Consider the following 24,335-nt stretch of genomic DNA (forward strand, 5'->3'; position numbering starts at 1 on the left):
CTTGATCAACGGAAGAGAAATAAAACAACATAATATGAACGATCGTATTTATTAATGAATTTCATTTAGAAATGGCACAAAGTGATAATACACACAGCTGACAAGTTAATTCATATTAAATTTCAATTTTCTATCTATGTACAATCTCGTATTATTGCATAAAGACATTGATGGTCTAAACAATGAAATGTAAGTAAACAATTCAATAGGCCTTTTTCAAAGAGGATATTTTGGCATGTCACAGTACAAAAATCACAGGAGTAAATAATAACATTCATGATGGCAGACCATTATTTAGCTGCTCCAGTCCTAGTACTGTGCATGCTGGCTCACTGTCACACTGTCCTGGCTTACTGGAACAGAGCCATTGATCATGTTATTAGTAACACTGGTGCTTATCCTACTATGACAAGTCAAAATGTCTGCTGAGAAACAAGCCTATGGCAGCATAATTTTCTGATGAAGTGCTTCACCCAGATCTTCACAGAACTGTTCTGAACTCATCAAAAATGAAACTGGGCACATGGGCTTCAGCCACCTAAAAAACAGAGAAACTAGAATGAAATGCATGTTGCTATTTCTCAGTACATACTGTAAAAATAGAAGACAAAAATGTCTATAGTTTATCTCAAGAAAAGTATCACACCTTTATAACAAGTTGCTAAATATATTATGGTAGAATCATCAGAAATCAGAGCTCAGGCTTCCCCATCACACCAGCTATTCTAAACTGTTGTCAATAAAAAACATTTTACAACATTACTAGCAGCATTAAAAAGGTGAGAGCTGCCCTACCTTGCGTGACAGTTTTGTGTACTTCACATAGTCTTCCAGGAACATCAGAGCTCCCACCACATCAGAGGGCATGTCGGGGATCTTCTGACTATAATGGATTAAAATAGGAACTCAAATGTGAGTTCATAAAACCATGATAGGATACACTGCATAACAGTATTCAGATAAAGCAATCAAAAAGTAAACAATATGTTTACCTTAAACTACACAACAGGAAGTGTATAAATATGTAATTTTAGAAATTATTCCAAAGTAGACGAGTTTGTTTTGTTACCTTGTGCACTGCTCCATGATTGAGCGGATGAACTGACCAATGAGCGCCAAGAACTGATGTGTGTATCTGGAGTGAAACTGCTTGAGGAGGGTGAGCATGCCAAGCACAAGCGGAGGCCAGTCAACTGGGTCCGTGGCTTTTCTGCAGGTCATCCCTGTGAAGACAAAAGACATGAGTCATGTACATGTGGATGAAGCCTTACATATACCAGTAATTCTTGCATACTGACGGAAAAATCCACCACAGAATGTATATGTTTTGTATAATCCTTGAACCTTCCTGGTTCAAGTATTGATGTCTATCTTTCCAAGAATAATCCTCTATGCATGGTGAGTAGCCTATCCAAGTAAAACCACAGTCAAGCTCTCAGAAAAATAGAAGCCAATAATGGGTGTTATGCCATGTGTGTGGTAAGGTTCTGGATAAAAATTGTGATGGATTAAGAGAATTAGAAAATTAAGCTTTTCTGAAACTTCAACCATTATAATACACTGGTTTACCTGTTGCACTCATAAATGTACAACTTAATAACTCACAAGCATCAATACACTGATTAGAGTTGTGATGTGACAAACTGACAGAAAAAAACTTGCCTTGGTTCTTGCTGTACTGAAGTTTAGGCAGGTGAGCAATAATAAAGAGGAAGTTGATGATGGGAAAGTAAGGCAGGCGCTTGGTGGTGATGTAGATCTGTGAAAGAAATAAAGAGAAAAAAACGGTCAGAACCTCCTCTAAAGTATAACCAAACAAAACAAAAAACTAGAAGGAGAGTGTGCAGATGATAAACACAGGCGAAAATGTTTCAGCTTGCAGTGATCTCTGAAGATTAAAATGAAAAAACAGGTTTAAGACCTTTCACTCATCACTTGTGTGGGAAGAAACATCCATGGTCTACACACCTTGTTGAGTGGGTTGTGAATGCCACCAGCCTCCAGGTAGGCAGTGATCTCATACAGAAGAGTGTTGTCCTCTTTAGGGTAGGGCAAGGATGGGTCCTGGTAGTGAGCTTCAATGTCCGCCAGCAGAGACCTGGAAAGGTCACAATCAGAGTTGACATTCAGCAGAAGAACAAAAAAGTTTGACAGAAAACTGAATCAGAGCAATAATCTTTTTTGGACTACTACTTGTGCTGAAATTCTAATCAGGAAAAATCATGTTTTGCAAGGGCAGCATGGGCATTATCATAAGGTCATTAATACAGCATCAGATGAAATAGTAGAAATGGTATTTGATTAAACATTTATATATACATGTATGTGCTCACACACATATGTGCCATGCATCATTAGTCTAAAGGTTATTAAACATAAATAACATTTTGGAGGACCATGCAACTGAGATATTGAAATTAGAAGCACTTCACAGTGATACTAGACTGACTTGTTGAGGTTTTCCAGGGCTGCAGCCAAGTGTTTGGAGTCAAACTTGCAGGAGTAGTTCAGCTCATTAGCAATCTGCTGTCTGAGAATCTGCATCTGACCAACCTACAACAAACACCAACATTTAACATTATTTTTATGGCAGCTTGTCTTCTGCTTACGAACATGAGAGAATAACATGGCCCAGTACCTTCATGATGGCCTCCAGGTATGCGCCCCAGATCTTCTGTGTTTTGGCAACAGCACTGGCGTACACTTTGCTGGCATTAGCTATAGCAGAAAAAACAAATCACATTTTCATAAGAGGTAAGAAAAATCCAGGCAGGTAGTAGGATTTCCTAAATGAATACCTACCCACAATGCCCTGAACTGGGTTGACAGCACCCAGCATTGCTTTAAAGACATCCACCACTGCTTTGTCCTTCAAGATGGTCTTCTGAATCATTGTCAGGAAGTTCTGATGGGAGAAATAGGTTGCTAATGCTAATATTCCAGCAGACATACAGGACAATGTGCACTGAAGATACAGTAAAGGCCCGTATGGACTGAGTAACAGCAATCTGTTGAATATTATTTCACTAAGCACGTGCTTTTTAATTCATTTTTTGTGGGATAATTACCTGCAGCTCCTTGACAATCATGAAGCAGAGTAGGCGGTCCAGTCCATTGAGACCAAAAGTACCCAGAGTGCTCTGGATCTCAGAGAAAAGCCTGTTGTTGGTCACCTCCTGGTGGCTCTTCAGATCATACCAGGTGTTCATCTGGTCAATGTAGCATGTTACCCTATAGGAAGGACCCGTGTTTGTCTGTGAGCTTATAAATACTGCAGAATCTCAACCTTCACATTAAAGCCCAGAAAAAAACAGTTTCAACAATTTCTCTGTTATATCTGAGGAGACATACTTGGGATCAGTGATTCGGAGAATCTCTCTACAGAGACGACCGATGAAGGTGGCAGATTCATCCACAGAGGGAAACTTGGGGATGGGGATGTGGGTGGACTGGTGCACACTCTGCCAGTCCTGGATCTGATTGGTGTAAGGAAAGAACCATTCAGTCAGTCAATCCCTATTACTGATTAGGAGGCAAACAGCCAGAGCCTATGGATTTCCTATGGATTACAGAGAGATGACCTGATGTCAGATCACTATTCATGGATGTGATCAGAAACTGTTGACAGCATGCTAATGTTCTAATGCCTGACCTTTGTCCTGAGGAAGCTGTTGCATTCCTGCTCCACATTGTAGTTGATGATGCGCGACACTTCCTCCTGCCAGATTTTAAGGCCATAAATGCTGACGTAGTCTTGGATGTACTCAAACGACCTGTAGAACCCATCCATGGTGGCTGCCATGTCCTTCAACTTGGGCATCAGCTCACTGGGCTGAAAGAGTGGAATATTGTACGTTTATTTAGTTTCATCCTTTAATTTTTCACTGTTGTTTACCTTGATGCTCACAGGGCAAGAGAACACGCACATCAGTTCATAACTTTTTAAATTCTAATTATAATGAGCCAATAAAAAGATGTTGTAAGTATTCTGGGCAAAACCTCTGATTGTAAATTATTCATTGTTTTTGTCCTCTGTCCTGGAGAAATGTCTCCAGTTCAATTAATAATTCAGTGATTTGATTTCACACCAACCAAATATTTCACAAACTTGTGCTCAAAATTGATAATGAACTGTAAAATATAAACATAAAAAAAATATATATAAATATGTAGTGGATTTGATGACTGACCTTAGTCTTGGGATTGAAGATCAACCCTTTGTGCAAAGCATAGGCCACCCTCTTCACCAGCTCCTTCCTGATGCCATCCTCCAGAAGCTGCTTAGGATCCACCTACAGCATCACAGTGTAAAATCCTCTACTGTATCTTATTGTTGAATCATGCTTAGAGTAAAAGAAGAGAACTTGTGAGCAAGTGCAAACTATTTCATCACATCATCTACCTTAATGATCCCGACTAGAGTGGTCTTCATCATCAGGATGCCCTCAGTGAAAATAGAGATGTCATGAGTGAGTTTAGCCACCTGTAATTACATGAAGCATAAGGATGTTTAGGCACACAAATGACAGATAAAATCCATTAAACCTTAAATTAAATCAGTACAATGTCAAATTTTTAGGACAAGCTAAAGAAGGAATTTTCAATGTCGTACTTGAACAAGAGAGTACTTGAACCATATAAATAAAAATTTGCCATTCAAGTTTAAAGGTTCCATATTATACACTTTTACTGTGTTTTGATATCAACAAGAAGACATACAGTATTTGTGGTATAAGTATCAAAAACCATCTCAATGTAGTTTCAAATCTCCTGCCCTCTCTCTCTCATGCTTCTCTCTGGAGCTCTAGGAAAAACAGGGAGTTTTGTGTCGGTCTCTGAGCCTCTCTCCTGATTGGCTGACTGTATTCTGAGTGACGCATGGCCAGACCAACCACAAGTAACACATTGTAGCCTACTATTGTATGGTGATGGATGAGTAAGCGATGAAAATGCTATAGTTTTTCAGAAAAATAAACTTTAGCCACTGGTCTTCAATATTACTATTGACGGTGGGTCCAGCTGGACCATACTGGGAGTATAGCTGAGGATGGTGACGGTATAGTTGTGACATCTCAAAATTACAGAAGTACTGACTTGTTTTAAGGCAAGGTGTATGAATATGTGCTGTGTGTATATCTCTGCGAATTGAGCATTTTGAACCTTTCGTGGTATTTATTTAGCACCTAGACCTGTTTTATAATCAAAAAAGACATGGAAATCTCACTTTCTGTAATAGTGAACCTTTAAAATTTAAATTCTAGTCAAAAGTTAAACTATAGTGTAAGAATCACTTTCAATTTCCAGGCATTTGACTATATTTCAAAATATGCCTTTTCAATATGAGCCTGACAAATTCTAATTAATGAAATTCAACTATGTCTCTGCTGGCACAGTCTGTTTCTATGTCAATCTTTCTTTTCTAATTTGTATTTCACATCAAAAGCTCTGTGAGATTGAAACATGTTTAGAAATGCCAGCTTGCATGATTGCCTCGAACGCCCCAGCAGATGAGTCGACATCAAAACAGAGCAACTTCAGGCCTTTCATCTAATAATTTTTAATATGTATAAGATCTAATGATTTTTTTCAGCACTTCAATGACATTGTGAACAACATTCAATAAGTAGTGTAACTGTTTCAACCACAACAGTTGCTTTTACTTCATAGCGAGCCCCGAGCTGGGAGTAGTCCTTCAGCTTGTCCTTATCAAGCCGTGTGGGCACTTCCATGATGTCGTGGATCTGAAGCTTGATGATTTTGGCCAGAGAGGTGAACATGCTTTCTGGGATGATCTGAAGCACCTGGAAACAAGAAGAAAAAATACTCAAACTGAGAACCAAAGCGAATTTATGTTTGATGGGTTTGAGAAAGAGGAGTCAAAATGGTCTTCAAAAGAAAGCAGATGGTACTGTATTACACTGTAGATGAAACATATTTTGTACACCTGGTAAGAACAAATACTCTCGCATAAAGTAACATAGCATGCAGTACGTTGTACAGGGAAGCAGCCGCCTGTATATATGCACCGAAGATTTGAAACATGCTCCCACCATGTTATGCAACATACAGTACCTCTGTTGATATATTTAAGAAGCAGCTCAAGTCTTATTTTTATGATCATGCTTTTAATTAAATCAACTTTTATTTGAGATTACTTTTATATTGTTTTATGGTTTTTATATCTTAAAATTGCTTTTACTACTATCATTTTTTTTTTTACTACCAATATCATCTCTTTTATGTCTCTATGATTTTATGTCTTCTTACCTTCCCAGGCTGTTATTGTCTTATTGTCTTTTATGGCCTTAATGTGTCCTGTTTTTAAGTATCTGTCGTTTTGTTTTAATACCTCTTCTTGTAAAACACTTTGAGCTGCAGTTCATGTTATGGAAAGTGCTATATAAGTTAATTATTATTATCATTACTATTATTAGTAGTAGTAGTAGAAGTAGTAGTGTTATTAGTACACATGCTATGGTAAACATCCATTAAGTAGTTCTTTTTGGGTACATTTTCCAAGCAGCTGTTACTATACAATAATGTGCAACATGCAGAGCTCATTTTTGAAAGTTATGAAACCATGTTGATCTATGAGTACCACAGGAAATATCAGTGTTTCCTCTCTGCTAAAAAAACAAACAAACATATTTTTGTAAGATCTCAGGTGCAAACATGGCTTTAACATGATGTACCTTTCTGACATAAGCCACCAACTCTCCAGAATAGAACTGTGAAACACTCAGCAGATCAGCACTGTTGGCCTGGTTGATACGGAGCAACGGAAGATCCAGTGCAGATGCCAGCTGGTCACAGACACACACACACACACACACACACACACACACAAAGGAAGTGTTTTAACATCACAGGCAACAATTCTCTAAATCAAAGCAAAGTGTTGAGAAAAACAATTAAATTTCGTCTGTATATGTGGGTATTTATTGGGCGCAAATAGACTGACCTTCAGAAATGTAGCTCTCAGTTTTGTGACCATTGACGGGTTGACTCTGATGCTCTCTTGCATAATGGATGTAAAGCTGCAGAACAAAACATAATCCAGAAATCAGATCAACAGACTGTCATGCCGCCTGTGTTCGGCTGACCATCTGAAAGACATATCTGCTGCTGTCTACATGCTAATGATGAGATTTTACAACAAAATGTGAAGGTACGAAATATGCCAGAAAATCAGTCATTAACAGGGTATTTAACTGAACTGTGTAGCAACCAAAGATTCAGACTTCATGGTCACTTTACCATCTTCTTCTTTACCAGTATTTTTGCATGGCTTTGACATTTATCAGCAATTAAGTACCTGTCAATTATCTGCCATGCGTAGGAGAGGTCTCCAACTATCTGCATGGTAATGAGGACTTCTTCTTTGATATTGATGGTGCGGATCATTTGGTGCAGGAACTTTCTTGTGTCGGCCAGGAACTGACAAACCTGCAGGTTAGACTCCAACTGGTGGAACTCCTGGACCTAAAGATGCAAAGAAAAACATTTTATAAACCTCTGTAACTGCACAAAAATAAACAACAAATACTGCAGACACTTTCTTTACAGTGTTATTTTCTTGATGTTAAAAAATTCTTATTTTTGGCTCATGAGGATCATTTGGAATTTGCCCAGGAGACTGTACCCATAGACTAAATGATTGTGTAAACAGGAGATATTTAACTAAACATTTTTATGGAAATTATATTTGTTGTGGTACTAATTTTACAATAGACTGTGGCAGAACAGACGGGAGAAAACAAAGGCAATGCAATCCACTAAACCAACAAGACATTTCTGTTATGCATTCTGATGTGTCTTTATTTATATGCATTTTATAGCAGTTCATTCTGTCCCTTTGTTTTACTACTGTTTGTAGACATTGTTCTTGGATTTACTTATTAGCCACATGCATTAAGATAAGGCAATCAAAGCAGCTCTGGAACTGCAAAATAATATAAAATGATTCAAATAATGTTATCAAATATTGCTCACCTCAACAAGAGCTTGTATGAGCTGAACTGTCTTTCTCCCCGCAGCCGTAGAGTCCTCATAGTTCAAAGACTCGATCTGCTTTGAGATTTCTCTGAACCAGGCTTGTAAGTTCTCTGTGAGGAGTAATATAGGTGTGTAGTACAAGCAGAGAAAGAATGTTATCAGTGCTCCACAAGTAGTGGTTAAGAAAAATGTGTCTCTCTAATAAAGCTAGAGTCACAATGACAGAAGTAAGTGTGACTGATGTAAATTTAATCCACCTCTCCCCGCATGCGTTTCTTTTATGCAGGTTTTTCATGATGTTTCTCTGCCTCAACATTTTCCTCTGAAGAGCTTCAAGCTTAAACTCATTTAAGCATTTGTGTTCCAACACTGAAATAATCCATGACATCAAAGCATGAAATGCTGCATGGTTGAGGCTCCTTTAGTCGCTACCATGTTTTTTGCTGTGTGTGTAATCCTTCACCTTATCCATCGTCTCACCGTTTTTCTCCACCCTGGTAAGCGGTTTGACGCCAGAGAAGACTTCGGCCAACTCAGTCATTCTCTCTGATCCCTCCTTCTTGTAGCTCTCCCATTTGATCTGCTTCTCTGACAGCATCTGCTTGAACATCTGGAAGAGGGACAGCACAGATGCTGAGTCGATGAGGAAGAATTAGTCAGATGAGATGTGTAATGAGAACATTAAATTTGTGTCCTCTCCTAATGATAGCCTGGCTAACCATATGCTGTCTCACTGTATGCGAAGAGACAACACAGCGGACACACCTTATGTGAAACACAGTTGTCTGGATCAATTATTCTGACATCAATTTCACATTTGTACTGCTCACTTCACATTTTCCAGTATTGATGAGAGGCTCTGACCTCTTTGAGAGTGAACTCAAACTGAGCAGTGTCTAGCAGGAGCTGGAACAGGATCTTGGGGTTGTACTTGGAGTCGTTCAGCACTTGGTCTTTGATCTGACGCAGTCGCTTGTTGTTTGGGTCATAGGCTATGAGACAGAAGATGACCGAACTGAAATTTCATTCTTTCCAAAATTAAAGCCAAAAATCTGGAACTCTGAAGCAATGCACTGTGTGAACTAGAAATGGACAAAAGTGAAATTCAGGCTGCTCAGAGAAAGTAAAACATTCATTTCTTACTATTGACCATACAAGAGTGACATTACTTATTCTTGAACAAGCTACATTGTGGTCTTATAGGAAAAACCTCTGCAAAATATTCTCACCTGACTCTGCAGAGTGCAGCATCAGCCAGCGGATAGCAACGTTACAGTCCCTCAGACAGTTGAGTAGTTTGGGTATGTTGTCCAGGATGATCTCCTCCCTCAGGAAACCTTCCTTCAGCAGCTGCTGCACCTGTGGCCTCAGGCTCTCCATGCTCGCTGCATATCTAGTGGCCTAAACACAGAGTGATGGTGGTGGTGTTGTTAGGGAGATGTGGTGAAAAGTATCTTTCATCTTGGATGATAACTCATATATTCACTCCAACCAGTGGCCTTTAGGAACCTTGGCACTATCTCCAGACAACAGACTAAACAAGGATCATTTATCTGATTCATATCTGCAATAGTGCAGAGTGCAGAGTTTTACATGATCATGACACAGTGCAAGTTTTTTTTTAACGCTTTAACTTTAATTTGGGCTCATGAACATTCACCTTCTTTTTAACAAACTAACTTTTTAAGAAAAGTACAAAAAGGTCTTTCTAAAGTCACTGATTTGATTAATACCCTTGAGTTTCGATTTAGATTCTGCACAGTCAACGTTGGACACCGTTATCAGTACCTGCATACAATAGAGTGATACACTGAGGGACTGTAAATTGAAAAAGCTGATGACTGTGTGACATTGAAGCCGATTCATTTGTTTTAGTACCTGCTCTTTGGTGTTAGCAGAGTCAAGGGTATAATTGAGAGCAGTCTTGGCAGCTTTGTATGGTTCCCAGGCCTCCACCAGGTTCACTGTGATCCCCATGTAAATGCTGATAACCTGCAGACAGGCAACAAACACAGTTCAGGTCAGTGTAACAGTATACATGAAAAACTGAGGACAACACAGTGAATCTGATATCATTTCACAAAGTATTTTATATTCAGTTCTAATCTACTGGCATGACACTATCAGTGCATATGAAGCATACAGGACCTCCAGTGCACTGTCCTGTCATATAACAAATGTTTTACCCAGTTGTCAGGGAAGTACTTATCCACTATCTCTCTCATCTTGGCCTGCTGGGTGTGCAGTATGGAAGGGCTGAAGTAAAGGCAGACATACAGCATGGCTGCCTGGTTAGCCAGCGCCGTGCTACGATGCTCTGGGAGAGGGTACGCAGACACCTGATGGACAGGAGGAAAAATGTGATTTTAGGTTCAGCCCAGGACATTTGATCTACAAACCACTCCAGTTGTAACAGTCTCATACAATCTCTAACAAAGGCAAACTTACAGTAAGTCTAATCAGAGAGGAGAAAAACAGTTCAAAACGTTTGCCCAAATGTTTCTCACTTGGTTGTAGATGTCATCAGAGCGAAGCCTCCCAATGACCATGCTTATAAAAGTGGCACTGATGGGAACTCTTTGGAAGTAGCTCTCTGGGTAGTTGGCTGAGCGTTTGGCTCCAGGCTGGCTGGAGTAACCGGTGCTGCGGAGGAGCTTGCAGATGTCGTCAAGGTTGGAGTCGGCCGATGAACGGGCAGCACTGATGAAAATGTGAAACAATACATTGTATTTCAAAAAAATGGTATGTATTTTGGACACAGATCAACACACAGAAAAAGCAATAATATGATGAAAAGTAATGGCTAACAACTGAAACAAACAAATATATTAACAGGATATTCATGTGTCATTCATATATGAACATGTTAGTGCTCTCTCTCTCTCTCTCAATACATATATATATATACATATATATATAAACTAATTTTTTGATGTGCTATAATGTTTCAGAACATTGCAAACATCTGTATTAAATTTCTTTGAGTCATATTTACATGAAAAAAGAACTGGAACTGATAAAGACAGATGTAGAAAGACAGATAAAATGAGATCAGGTTAACCGAGTATAATGTGACTCTGTCTAATATTTTGAGCGAATGCATGTATGAGTCAAGTAAAGTGACTCACCTTTGCTGTGAGCGAACCCAATGGCTAACAAGTGAATTGAGTACATCGAGCTTGTTAGTCAGTACGTGTCGTGTGTATATGTGGGCGGGCGTGAGTCACAAGCGCACCTGTATCTATAGTAGGAAACAAGCATCCTCTCTCTGACCTCCCCTTCAATTTTTTGGTCAATAACCAGCAACATGACTCCGTACAGATAGAGAGCTTCGCACTGGGTGGAAAGACAAAAAATACACAGTCAATTTAATGTGTAATTTTAAGGGCTAGGCTTGGAAATCAATCTGCAAATCAGTGACAAGGCGATTAATTCTGAGATGTGCTCATCAAAAACTCATAACAAAAGACGTTACATTATCTTATTCCTGTAATGTTAAAAAAAGAAAACTGATTTGCATCTGTGTTACTCACTAAAAGCTGTTTTCCATCCTCATTTAGAAGCACAGTCTCCAGGGTCTGCTGAATATAAACACCCTCATGTAGGTCATCCAAATATCTGGAGTGAAGAGGGAAATGATATCATATCATCTTGTAACATAAAGGCTTTATCATGTTTTGTGTTTGCAAAATGGGAAAAGTGTGAAGTGAGCATCAAACACAGTTTTGAACCTCTAAATAACCCAGACCTGTCTTACCTGTTAAGATCCACTATATATTTGTGGACACTCTCAAAGGCCAGATAGAACCTCGACAGAATCTCAATGTTGTTCTCTCTAAACTCCTCATCCAGGTCTTGAAGCTCAGGTTTGGCTTCCAGCTTCCCCTCATAATACTCTGGACCCTAGAGAGGAGACAACATCGTGAAACAATGCAAGTGCAATTGATACATATGTCTTAATAAACATATACACAAAACTACCCACATTGGGAGCGAGGTAGTACAGGTATTTCAATTAGAAAACTGTTATTGTTATTTAAATCATACAAAGAGCTATGTTTTGCACTCTGAGAAAACTTACAGCAGCCTATTAAAGTCAGTACTAAATACACACTTATTTCAAATGAGATTCATTTATCTCTCAATCTCCTTCTACCATCAGTTAAATATAAGTCTTCACATTGACTAATTAAAAAATGAACATGCATCACGTGCCTAGTTTCTTCAAATCAAAAAAAAATCTTAAAGTGTTATTGTCCTCTCAGTGCTAGTGCAGCAAGCTTTAGACCACAGATAATGCCTAACTATTCAAGGCTAAAAAGATATATTTTGGAAGACCAAGTCTAATCCACACCTTGAAGTAGCTGAAGTCACAGATAATGTCTCCGTATTTCTGCTGGTCACTCTTGTCCTTAAGCCTGAAAACTGTAGGGATGAAGTCAGAGAGGCGCAGGAGTTCAGCAATGATGGCATTTCCTCTGGAAACTATCCTGAGGATGGCCTGGCCGCACAGGTTGTTTTCTGCCAGGAAGTCCACCATCGTGGCTGGAGGAAGATGAGGAGGAGGATGCCCAAAGCAGCCACACCTTCACCTTGTGTTATTCCAGTAGATATTCCAGCTGACAAAAAGGAAAGCAGTTTGAAAACAGAATGAATACAACAGGTAGCTTAATTCAGAACTTGTTGATGCTGTTTTTATTTTTTTCAACCAGACAGACTAGCTTCATCTGTCCAGACACTGAATGCCCTTCTGCACCCTGTCTGGTCCTGAGCTCTGACTCTGAGAGAAGCAGACAGAGAGAATATTACCCTACAGGATTGAGGTAATAACTTATTATATTAGTAGTACTTTTACTTAGCAAATATATAGTCATATCAGAGCACTTTGCGTGAGACTGGAGGTTTTCCCACCGGAATGTAAATTGTTTTAACGTTAATGCTTTTAACTTTAGTCCTAAAATGTCCTCTAGGTTTCATAATTTCCAGGTTTCTTGATAACACACCAAAACAAGCTGAATGTATTCGTTTAGCTTTTAAGAGACGTATTGTTTCTACATGCAACAGTGTGAGGAGTGTAGTTATTATATAGTCCTGCATTAACTGTTAGCTCCTTCTATTACCACCAAGCTACCGTTAGCATACAGCCTGCTAGCTACTCTCATTAGCCTTGATGCTAGAGACGACAACACACGAAGAGCTATCGTGGTAAACTAACACTTTTACGTTTTGATGTCTGAATATAAATCATTGGAAATGTCTAACATATTAAAAGAAAAACCTTGCCTCTTTGAACCTTTCCTTCCCTGTTTACTTCCTCATGACCAATCACATGACTCTAACCCTGGGTGTGTTTGATTCTGTTCATTCAACGCACCGGAGATGAGCGGGGACAACTTTGACCAATGCTTTGACCGCCACCAAAAGTAGAAATACTATATTTAAGGATTATTGCATGTATCTTCCTCTAAAGATCGAATAATAAACTAATCCAACAGTGGTGGTATCTGCAAATTAAGTCATAAACATTTAAAAGTCTTTCCAGCCTAAACAATGATCAACGTGTTTAAGCATCTCAGACTCTGCACCGCAGTCACGATTATCAGTTCTATGGGCATGTTTCTCTAGATGGCGACAGAGATCCACTTTACCCTGAGTTTGTCTATCTCACTGTTGCTCCACCACACTGAGGGTCTGTGAGTGCAGATTTCTGGCTCCACGGGGATGCAGTGATTTGCAGGGATCGAGTAGTGAGAATAAGCCTGAACTGAAATTAAACCAACCTACTGTGGAAAACCTCAGAGGTAAGTCCACAGGGAAGAAATGTAACATCCTCTGGCACAAACATTCTCCTTTAATGCAGTATCTCTTCCTGAAGGGACTTTCCTGTCACTTCATCATCAAACAATTATTCATCATCAACTATACAATAATAATCAATCTGGCTGCAGAAATAACAACCATAACTTGTAAACACTGGGCCACCTTGTCTTAGCATGGTTGAAAAAACTGACAGCCTGCATGATCAACATGTGGTCAACATGGATGAATAAGCACAAGCCCTCGTGTTTCCTTCAGGTTCTGATTGAATTGGACTTTTATTACCAATAAGTCTAACACACTGGCAGGCACTTCCTTTAAGCAGTCTGAGCCAGAGGTTAATAACAGTCATATGGAGGGAGCTGTTTGTTTGACCTGTCACCTCACTGTGTGGCAGAGCGAGGTTTCATCCCAATCCTGATGCGTCTGTGAGCCAGAAAAGACTGTCTGTCCTCGTCATTCAACATCCACATGATAAAACTGTTGTTAATCTTTTGATACAACACCGCTGAATTTATCATTGACATGCAAAGGATTCTCTGCTTCAGGGTATTTTTGAAAGATTATCCTCATAAGGCTTTCACCTCGCTCATTAGTGCTGAGTGGTGCTTGACAGGTAGACGGGAGACAGACGATATGACATGTGGTAAGCTGAGCTGCTTTTAACATCCTGAACAATGTGCTTCATATCTCACTGAGCCACTGGAGCAACATTATTTCAATGCATTTTATAGTGGGACAAGGGAAGAAGACAGACAGGTGCAATTTAGATTCATAGCTTGCCTCCTCATTGACCTGGCTGTCCACATACTACACACTGTGTCTCTGTGGCCACTGGATTTATTACCCATTTACCATCACACCAAGGTCACATTCTCAGCGGCACCTAGGTCAGCTACATAGGCTTCCTGGGAAGCATCATGAAAGGTTTTCACTAATGAGGGCTCTTACTACACACCTTCTTTATTAACCTTCTGGTGCCTTTAGGGTTTTCTCTTCTTGTTATCCTGATTGGTCTTTGTAGAGTCTCAACTGAAATTTGCTTTTATAGTAAAAAACTAGGTCGTTTGTGATGAATCAAATGTATATGCAAGTAAAGTGCAATCTTACCACGTCGAGTAATATTCCGAACACATGTTGTATATTCATTTAGTGATTGACTGAAGTGTGACAAAATCACCCTCACGTCCTGCCCATTAAGAACATTGACGGTTCTCAATTCTCATTCCCTCAGTAGCCTGCTGGCCATTGACTGTTGGGTCAGGTAATTATCATTTGTCAGTGAAACCCTTTAATGGGCTGACAAATGGTGATTCCTTCTTACCTGTGAGCCACTTTATGGAATAACAAACTCGCCAAGCTAAGGACTTTATTTTCAAGAAAGAGTGACAGAGGTTTATAAACTGGAGGTTCTTATCAGTGTTAAGCAGCTATAAGTCATTTTAAAGCCCTGCAATCCAGAGAATGATCTGGATGCAAATGTGAACATGCACATGAGTGTGTGTGTGTTTCTAGGTGCATTAGCAAACACATGCATGTGAGCATGTATGTGTGTGCATGTGTCCCCTTAGGCCTAGTGTGCCCTTTATTAGTAGCAGGTTGACTCTATTCAGCTTGGCTAGTGATTAAACCCTTTCATGGCGGGAACTTTCACACCGCTGTGAACTGTGTGAGGTGATTAAAGGCTGCTCAATTTGTAGTCCAGTCCCACTGCTATTCTTCCTCATTGATCTTTTTCAGGCCCTTGAAGTGAGAGCTGCACACAGCAGGCTTCTCTCATTGGAATAAGACAGGATACACTCTCTGCCCTCCTCTCTCTGTCTCCCTGCTCTCATGTCAGCAAATATTTCACAGACATGTATCAAATCTAATTACAGTTCAAATTAGCTGCCATGTATTGCTGGTATTTAATAGAGTTTATGTGATTAATTTTGTTGTGTTTCCTCTGATATTGTTTTATGAATTTAATTAGGATCTTTTATGTTTAACAGTATGTAAATACTATCAATCACATGTACAGAAAGTACTGATTTTTAGGAAGTACTGAACAAATGTTAGTGCCACAGATGATTTTTGGACCATGAATTTTTGGACAATGAAATTGGACTCCTTGTTTATTGGCTACCGAATGTGTTCAACATAACATTGCTAAGATGCTGATGTTTAACAGGTATACTAAACTTAGTGTGTTAGCCGGGATAGGAAAAGGTGTGTATAGTAAGTAAAGGTAAATAAAGGTTAATAGTTTTTCCTGTCCAAAATGAGGCTCTGAGCCTGAGGATGCAGGGTGTTATACAGTCTATAGCACAGATTTGAACCCTCTATTGTGATTTTGGTCAATAAAGTTGAGACTGATTTGACTTAATTCCATAGAAAAATGTGTCTACTTTCAATTTCTCTCAGGAGTACTACGGTAAAACACAAATACAACACTATTACGCATCGCGGAGAGACAAGAAACGGCCAGGAGAAGGGTTATTACATCACCAATACTAGATGCCAAAACACTTCCCACAAGGAGTTTCGAGGCTAACAAGCAGTTTCAGGACAAATAGCAAAGACTGATTGTAGTAATGCTCTAATATCAGATTTGATCAAGCAGCAGATGTCTTTTTTATTGCAAGTCATTACTGCTGTCATACTTATTAGCATATAAATGGCTTCTAGGCCTAGTGAGACCTAAAAGTTATTGCATGTGTAATTGAAGCTGATCTCTGCTCTGTGATTGAGATGTTCCAGCACACACACATTGCCGTGCACACAAGGTGGTGAGCATACTGTGCTCATGCACAAATGCACTTACACACACATTTTTCTCTGTTCTCCTGATTTAGTGACAATCCTCTATTTCTAACACATAAACACAAACTGAAAGAGAAAGAGGAAGAAGAAGACAAAGACAAAAGAGGAATGAGGAATGTGATGATAGCCATGATATATTAATATGACCTTTTGCACCATTTCTAACAGTTTGGGTCAGCCACACATGAAAGATGAAAATTGTAGCTTTTCTATGCATTTACCGCCTTTATTGACTGATAGATTGATTGATGTACTTTGCCTTTTGAATGGTTTATACTCAAATTCATTATTACACAGATGAAACAAGAAAATGCAAATAGTCAATAATTTAACAAAATTAATGGGTACAAATACAAAATATGTATCACTTTCTGCCAAAGGTTGTCTGCTGTTCATTGCAAAGAGAGAATAGAATATTAGTCTTTTATAGAGCATAGTAATTCACTCTGAATTTAAACAGGGTCACGAGAGAGTGAGAGCATTTTATGTCTACCATTCAAATTTGTGTGGCAGGCCCTTATGACTGAAGCACATCACAGAAATAACTGCTAAAAGCAGAAGTAGACTTTCATTATCCAGTGGAGTTAACCTTAACCTTAACCAAATTGTGTCTTTATCTCTACTGGCATTTTTGCAGACATTATATCAACAATATCAACAGGCTGATATTCACCATGAAATTTTAAAGGAGGCAATGAGATTTTTTGACACAAGAGGTATCTTTGAAAAGCTACCTTTGAACATAATAGCTTTTTTAGCTTTAATGGCACTGAATAATTTAGCCTGTAAATTGAATATTCCAGCCATAGATTTAGGTTAATTTGTCAAGTCTATGATCTCAGTGATATATTGAATGCAGTCTAGGAAATGATTTACAAGATGTGAGATGTACATTTGATGTAGATTCATTTGGAGCCATCCTGTGCTGACCTCAAAGCCTAATTTAAATTTCTAAATCCTACTTTGAAACCTTTACTCTATTATCCATAAATGTACATCAGTTACAATTATAATAAATAGAAATGTCACCTTACAGCATGAGAATATATAAATGGAAAGAACACCCATGCACCTTCATGCCTGGCATAATAGTTCCTGTTTGCTTTTTTGCCGAGTGTTAGATGAAAATTAATGAAAATATCCACTCAGCCAGCAGCTAGTTAGCTTATCTTAGCACAAAAACAGTTACTAACGATCTAAACAAAGCAAACGATGTGTACTAAGTTAATCTGTGAACTTGTAACACACAGCCATGAAAGTGGAATCGATCTTCTCATGCAACTTCCAGCAAGAAAACTATTTTGGGGGCACTGGAGTGTGATTTTAGAAAATATCCATCTCCATGACTTGTTCCCAGCAGATGAAAATGTGCCAGATGTACAGTCTATCAAGTAGCCCTCCACTTAAATCCTTGAGGGTGATCCTAGTGGCCCTTTCTGCATTGAGACTTTGACACTTCCATTTATCACATGAACCCTTCATTTCACTGTTCGTCCTGATCCTCTCAGATGTGATTTGTGCATTTCAGCATCAGCACAGATGAATGAGGCTCCTCGCCAAGGCTGTCAGTCTCGGTTGGGAGGGGACATTAAATTATCACATCCAAGGCTGTGCACTACATGAAAGAGACACGCACATACATAGCAGTTACACACCCACAAATGACTGCGTGTATACGTGCACATGCGTAATCATGCATGTGTCTGCATGGCTGTGGCATATACCAGACATTTATATTTTTCATGTGAATATATAAGTGGAATCTTTTATAACAAATCTGCATTGCATTACAGTTATTAGTGACCTCAAAATGTACTCAGAAAGAAATAATAAATCTCCATTTGGCTGTTTAGTTGCTTGGCTGGCTGACTCGCTTGCTGGCTGGGAAAACGATGCTGACCTGGGTGCATCCAAATTAGATACTGGCATGGTTGCGTGTAATACACAGCGGGAGTGCTGCTCTGGCTCAGTCACCCTGCTGCTCTAAATCTGGCCAGTGCTCAGTCCAGCAAACACAATGCAACAGCAGGGACACAGCATCTCCACATTCTCATTAAGTTGTAGATAATAACTAGACAAAAGCAGATCTCCACAGATGTGTATATATATTTATATAGTAAGAAGAAAGAAGAAATAAAAAATAAAAAAATGTAGATGAATGGATTCTACAACATGTTTGTATATAGCCTATATGTATTTGTCTGAATTTTTTGTTGATTTCTTCTTACTTTGTCATCATGTCACATGTTGGTTTTGAAGTGAGGCAAATTAAAGCCTACTGGATGTGCGAAAAAAATTCAACATGTTAAGTGAGGCACTGCAACAATTCCACATGGATAGACCACTTTAAAGAGCTTGAATTAAAATTCAGTGACATATAAACAAAGCACGTCTGATCAGTGTAGTGGCAAAAGGAGGAACATTCATCTGCCCACATCAGTCACCAGCAGCACCCCCCTCGTAAATCAGTTAAAGGGATGAAAGAGCGAAGAGATGGAAAGAATGCCAGAGAGCAACAGAGGGGATGATAGAGAGAGTAAGCGAAGGAAAAGGCAGGAGTGGGGTGAGTGAGACAGAAAGAGGGGAGACAAAGAAAAAGGGAGGAGGTAGAGAATGAGGAGGTGGCCATCATATCCCTCCCTGTCTTTGATCAGTGGTCCATGGGGAACTGAGGCAGTGCAGATAACTGGTCCACAGCTCCTGAGGAACGCAGCTTCACATTCCTCCTTGCTCTTTCCCCGCTTCTGCAAAATCACTTCTAGTCTTTCAGACGAGAGCAGCTGTGAAAACACATCATGGCTTAATACATGCCAGAAAAGACCTGGCTAATACACTGCAGTGCCATTGTCCTGCTGGTCCATATTCACTGGTGCAATTTCTCGCAGGGCAAACTTCTTTTTTTTTTTAATTCTTACCTAACATTCTCCATTATACTCTATTTCTGTTTAGACTAAAGATTATGAATTCTCTCCCAAAAGGAAGGTCAAAGGTCATGTTCAACAACAGAGTAGCACTGCTGTGACGCAGTGCAGTGCAGTATTTTGTTCAAGGCTACTTCAGCAGGACAAATTTGTGCTGATGAAGAACTATGACTGTCCAGTAGAAAGCATCAAAACACCCATGCATCCTATTTTTTGGTCTTTCAACAGGCATAGCCAATCACTCAGCTGCAGGATCACATGTTAATGCAGGGACCTGAAACAAAACCTTATTTGAAGCATGTTCCCAGTCCATCAGTCAAGATAGTTTATGGTAAACATATAGTAATGGGCAATGCTGCAACTGCTAATAGTTGTCTGTCTAAACAAGAAACACTGGAATACAGGATGATGCGTTAGACAAAATCATCCATGCTGAGTCATTATACACAACACCTTTGTCAGTCTTTCTCCAGTGAAGTGCAATTCAGAGTGATAAGGCTGCTGTGTTGATTTTGGTTCTTGCCATAGACCTTGATTTCTTGACTATAAACCCACTGATCATATATGAAGAAACAGTACCCCCAAAAACTCATATTGCGATTATTGTGGCAGACATTGCGATTGTGATATGAGTACAATTTCAGTTGGAATGGTCATTTTTGCATTTAATTTTCACAGAAAAAATATAAAAATGATCATGATGTGAGTTTTGCTCGGGCTTGTACAAAACAATCCTTTGTATGCGGATAATATGATTTGTTGTTATATTACTATTATATTGTAATATTACTATTCTATTCTAATAGTCCAAGAGGGATTTAATTTACACTATTTGTTGAATTATTTGTAAATAATAGTTAGCCTACCTTATACAGTCAACATGCATGACAAGTCCTTGAAGTGCTCAGAAAAAAAAGAAAGTAATATCTACAGTTTACAAGTGACAACTGGGCAGACTCAATCTGCTAATGAACATCATGTGTAATGATCAAAAACTCCAGAACAAGCTAAATGGCTAAATGAGTGGAGTGAAATTATTTTGTATTTTACTGTGCTGTAATAGTTATTTTGTTCTTTGAAGCCTGCTTCTGATGTTTCCCCATTTAACTATCTTGGACTGTCAAAGAATTCTCCATGGGAGTTTACCTCTTAACTTCTCATATGGTCTGATATGGTTCAACAGGTAAACCACAAATCTCAGCTCACAGTCCTCTGTGGCACAATCTGTGCAGGAACTCTCCGTCCTTACTTCCCTGCTCGGTTCTCCCTGGATGTGAATGGGTGCACTGGAAGCCCCGCCCGCCTCGGATGTAATGGGAGCCAATGATAACGCACCGTGCGCCGTGGAAAAACGTCACATCATCATCAGCAGTCGTCCTGGTGGGACTGCCGTGCCGCTCTGCTCTGCTCTGCTTGGCTTGCAGTCTCTACAGCACCTCTTGTTCTTGTATATGTGTGTGAGCCACCGCTTGAACACTTTACGCGACTGGAGACATTTACGGAGAAATTAGCCTGTCGGTTTCGTCGGGAGTGCGACAGATAAGTTGTGGATGAATGAAGGAACATGGTCGTAGACGGGGAGTAGAGGCTGCCTGGCTGTCTTTACTTCCAAGCAACGTTAAAGCTACTTTGATGCGACCGCTTAGCTAACAAGCTAACTGGGAATGTTTTCAGAAACTAGCCAGGTAGTTAGCTTGCTGGCTAGCTAAATCGGCTGTAGAAATTCGCTATATAAATTTAGCAAACAGCCATAATGATACTTTTATCTTTATCGTTTAGTGAAATAAATGCGGCAGCAATAGAGGCAATATGCTGAATGTTTAGGGCTCCGGTGCCCGCTTGGTAGCTAATTTCCAGCAGGGACAATAGTTGACTGTCCAGGCAACAAGTCTAGTACACACTGCTGCTAAACAGGCTCAAGTTTGTACTCATTTTGTGCAGTGATGTTATTAGTTACTGTGTGGCTCTGGTTAGCTACAAAGTAATGCTCTGTGTTATAATGAACGTTTAGGGCAAAGTAAAGGTAGCGTTATACAAAGGAAAGTAGGGTGCCACTTTAGATGCCCAGATTGAGGCACTCTGTTGCATAGGAGAACCTGTTGTCAGTTAATCGATACAACTATTGACGGGGAGACGAGGTGGATGAACATTATAAATCGCCCACATGCGTTGGATCAGTTCCCGGACTTGTGAAAGGCATCTGAAGCAGAAGGTGGGAGACGTGAGCGCACAACCCTTGCAGCCCGGGGGAAGATGGCGGAGCGTTCCCGCAAGAGGTGGTGAAACCAAAACTTGGGGACTTCTTGGATTTATCGCCAGACATCTTATCTCAGATCGTAGGACACATGCAGGCCAAAAAACGGTACTTAATTCTGTTCTCCGCCGGTGCGTGTGTCATTCTGTTGTTTTGTTTTGGGGGGATACAAGTCCCGCTATCCAGACGTGGACCCAGTCGGCGTGATGACCGCAGCCTCACCGGGTATCACCCCGGGGCTCGGTGGCGTCGCTTCCCGGGGTACCTGCAGCCCTTCAGCTCCTGGGAGCAAGATCGGCGCGATGATCACAATGAACACATATCTCCTAGGCAGAAGAGGGACGCTAACTCAGGCGTTTACACTGGAAAACGCTGCAGAATGGAGTCCTGTTTTGATTTCTCCCTGTGTGAGAGGAATGGATTTAAAGTTTACGTCTACCCCCAGCAGAAAGGGGAAAAGATGTCAGAGAGTTATCAGAACATATTGTCCTCTATTGAAGGGTCCAGGTTCTATACACCTGACCCAGGACAGGCATGTCTGTTTGTCCTGAGTCTGGACACACTGGACCGGGACCAGCTTTCACCGCAGTATGTGCACAACCTGAAAGCAAAAATCCAGAGCCTTCCTTTGTGGAATGGGGGCAAAAACCACATCATCTTCAACTTATACTCCGGCACCTGGCCAGACTACACGGAAGACCTTGGCTTCGACATCGGTCTTGCTATGTTGGCTAAGGCCAGCATCAGCACAGAGAACTTTCGGCCTAACTTTGACGTTTCTATTCCTCTTTTCTCTAAAGACCACCCTAGGACAGGAGGGGAAAGAGGCTACCTGAAACATAACACCATTCCCCCTTATAGGAAGTACATGCTTGTTTTTAAGGGGAAGAGGTACCTAACTGGAATAGGTTCAGACACTAGGAACGCTTTATATCATGTTCATAACTCAGAGGATGTCGTCCTCCTCACCACCTGTAAGCATGGGAAAGACTGGCAGAAGCACAAGGATGCACGCTGTGATAAAGACAACGCAGAATATGACAAGTAAGTACCACCCAACTACAGTCATTCATACTGCAAAGTAGCTGTATGGGGTATAAGTTGATTTCTGTTTTTGCACTCCATCTTGTCTCTTCATTTTGTATACTCACTAGTATATTAAACCGGGTCTGATTGTGTTCATCTCTCAGCAAAACGTATTACAATTAATATTTCCCATTTTCCTCAAATTATGGCTTTTATTGGTATTTTTCCCATGTTGTTTAAATATATATATTTTTTATTTCTTGCTATTGTTCAGGGATGTATAAATATAAGCGTTGCTATGATTGGGATCTAGAGCCTTAAGTCTGGGATGTCATGTACATAATTTATCATTATGCTTCCCAAACATGAGGAAGTGTGAAGATAGTATTCCTAAACACAACACAGGCTGTCAAAATCCTGTTGTGCCCATATTTGATTCCAGTTCATTTTGCACTATTGTTTCACTCAACAGCAATAGAAACACAAACAAGAACATCATAAAACATCAACATTTGTTACTCTTCACTAGTCTTCATATCATATGACTTTATTTACCAAACTACACATCACAAGGCACAGATAAGTAGATTAGCTTTAATGTCAGCCACAAAGAGCTGCTGTATTTAAGTAATTCAATTGATATCCCTAACTGTACCTAAATACCTGCGATTCACCAGTGAATAACCATGCTTCTTTTGCTCTCGACATCTCCACCTTTCTTCCTGTCGGTTTATTACGAGTTCTGACTCACTCAATGTAAAAATGTACACACTCTGCTACCAGTTATCATGATGCACAGGATTTATGAGCAAATAGATGAGGAGCTTGACGCCATGCCAGCTGAAAGCAATATTGCACAGCCCCATTGCCTCAAAAAGTTGCTCTGTGATCACCACCCAGTCCTACAGATAAGCCATACTGCTTTCTGTGCCCAAATCTGATGAGCAAACTGGCGTCTGTCTCCCTGCTTTGGCTAGTGGGATTCATTTCATGTCCCCCCAGACTGTGCTGTGTTGTTACTGGTGACTGTATGGCGCTGGGTGTTTGACTGTGGCTCTTTGGAGTGGATTAGCGGGGACAAAGCGCTGGTGCCAGTAAGGGGAAGCCACTCTGGCCCCTGTTTGCTCAGTCATTTCCCAGACAAACCCAACTGCATCAGCCAGGAATGCCCTGGCCCCAAACCGTGTCCTGCGTGACCCCTTCGTTGTTTGGGGGCCTGAAGTGATTGACCCCCATGTTGTGTCTTTACCATGATGTTGTCAGTTGTACGGACAGACCATTTCATAGTATGTTACATAGTATGTTAAGGGATCAGCTATGACACATGTATTGCAGTGAAAATGAGGGGGAGTTGTTTTCTTCTTGTCCATTAAACTTTGAGCTGTATTTTCATATCATGATGTGTTTCTTAGCATCGATCCCCTCATGTTCATGTGTGCCTGTGCAGGTAAGTGTCAGCTTATGGGGTTCATTCATTGGCTCAGCAGAAGAACATTCTCCATATCACTCTTAAGACATGA

The 24,335-nt window shown here is 40.0% G+C and overlaps 2 protein-coding genes across 2 annotated transcripts in view; one reads left to right on the plus strand and one right to left on the minus strand.

The window, feature by feature from the left end:
- Positions 1–45: 45 nt before the first annotated feature.
- washc5 (WASH complex subunit 5) lies at positions 46–12,610 on the minus strand. Its single transcript, XM_022753653.1, has 28 exons — positions 12,350–12,610; positions 11,753–11,898; positions 11,529–11,613; positions 11,231–11,331; positions 10,503–10,695; positions 10,182–10,334; positions 9,874–9,987; positions 9,225–9,396; positions 8,860–8,987; positions 8,476–8,605; positions 7,993–8,105; positions 7,316–7,482; positions 6,962–7,037; positions 6,693–6,803; positions 5,661–5,801; positions 4,403–4,483; positions 4,191–4,292; positions 3,653–3,832; positions 3,352–3,476; positions 3,069–3,231; positions 2,803–2,905; positions 2,639–2,718; positions 2,450–2,553; positions 1,969–2,098; positions 1,663–1,759; positions 1,070–1,223; positions 796–883; positions 46–538 (listed from the first exon to the last, which is right to left on the minus strand). Exons 1-28 carry the CDS (start codon positions 12,533–12,535, stop codon positions 482–484), a joined length of 3,480 nt encoding a protein of 1,159 aa, XP_022609374.1. The 5' UTR covers positions 12,536–12,610; the 3' UTR covers positions 46–481.
- Positions 12,611–20,929: 8,319 nt separating this feature from the next.
- Positions 20,930–24,335, plus strand: part of LOC111227735 (exostosin-1a-like) — a 36,880-nt gene continuing 33,474 nt past the window's right edge. The window contains exon 1 of the mRNA XM_022753423.1: positions 20,930–22,833. Within this exon, the coding sequence (XP_022609144.1) occupies positions 21,881–22,833 (953 nt within the window). The 5' untranslated portion in view covers positions 20,930–21,880. The remainder of the gene's footprint in view (positions 22,834–24,335) is intronic.

This window comes from Seriola dumerili, unplaced genomic scaffold (genome assembly GCF_002260705.1).
Source record: "Seriola dumerili isolate Sdu_G_001 unplaced genomic scaffold, Sdu_1.0 BDQW01000191.1, whole genome shotgun sequence".
NCBI classification, from domain to species: Eukaryota; Metazoa; Chordata; class Actinopteri; order Carangiformes; family Carangidae; genus Seriola; species Seriola dumerili.

Coding starts and splice junctions, on each gene's coding strand:
- washc5 (XM_022753653.1), bottom strand. CDS start 12,535: ATGGTGGACTTCCTGGCAGAAAACAACCTGTGCGGCCAGGCCATCCTC. Junction 3,477..3,652: donor ACAGCTTCCTCAGGACAAAG/GTCAGGCATTAG, acceptor TACACCAATCAG/ATCCAGGACTGGCAGAGTGT. Junction 2,719..2,802: donor CCCAGTTCAGGGCATTGTGG/GTAGGTATTCAT, acceptor TTTCTGCTATAG/CTAATGCCAGCAAAGTGTAC.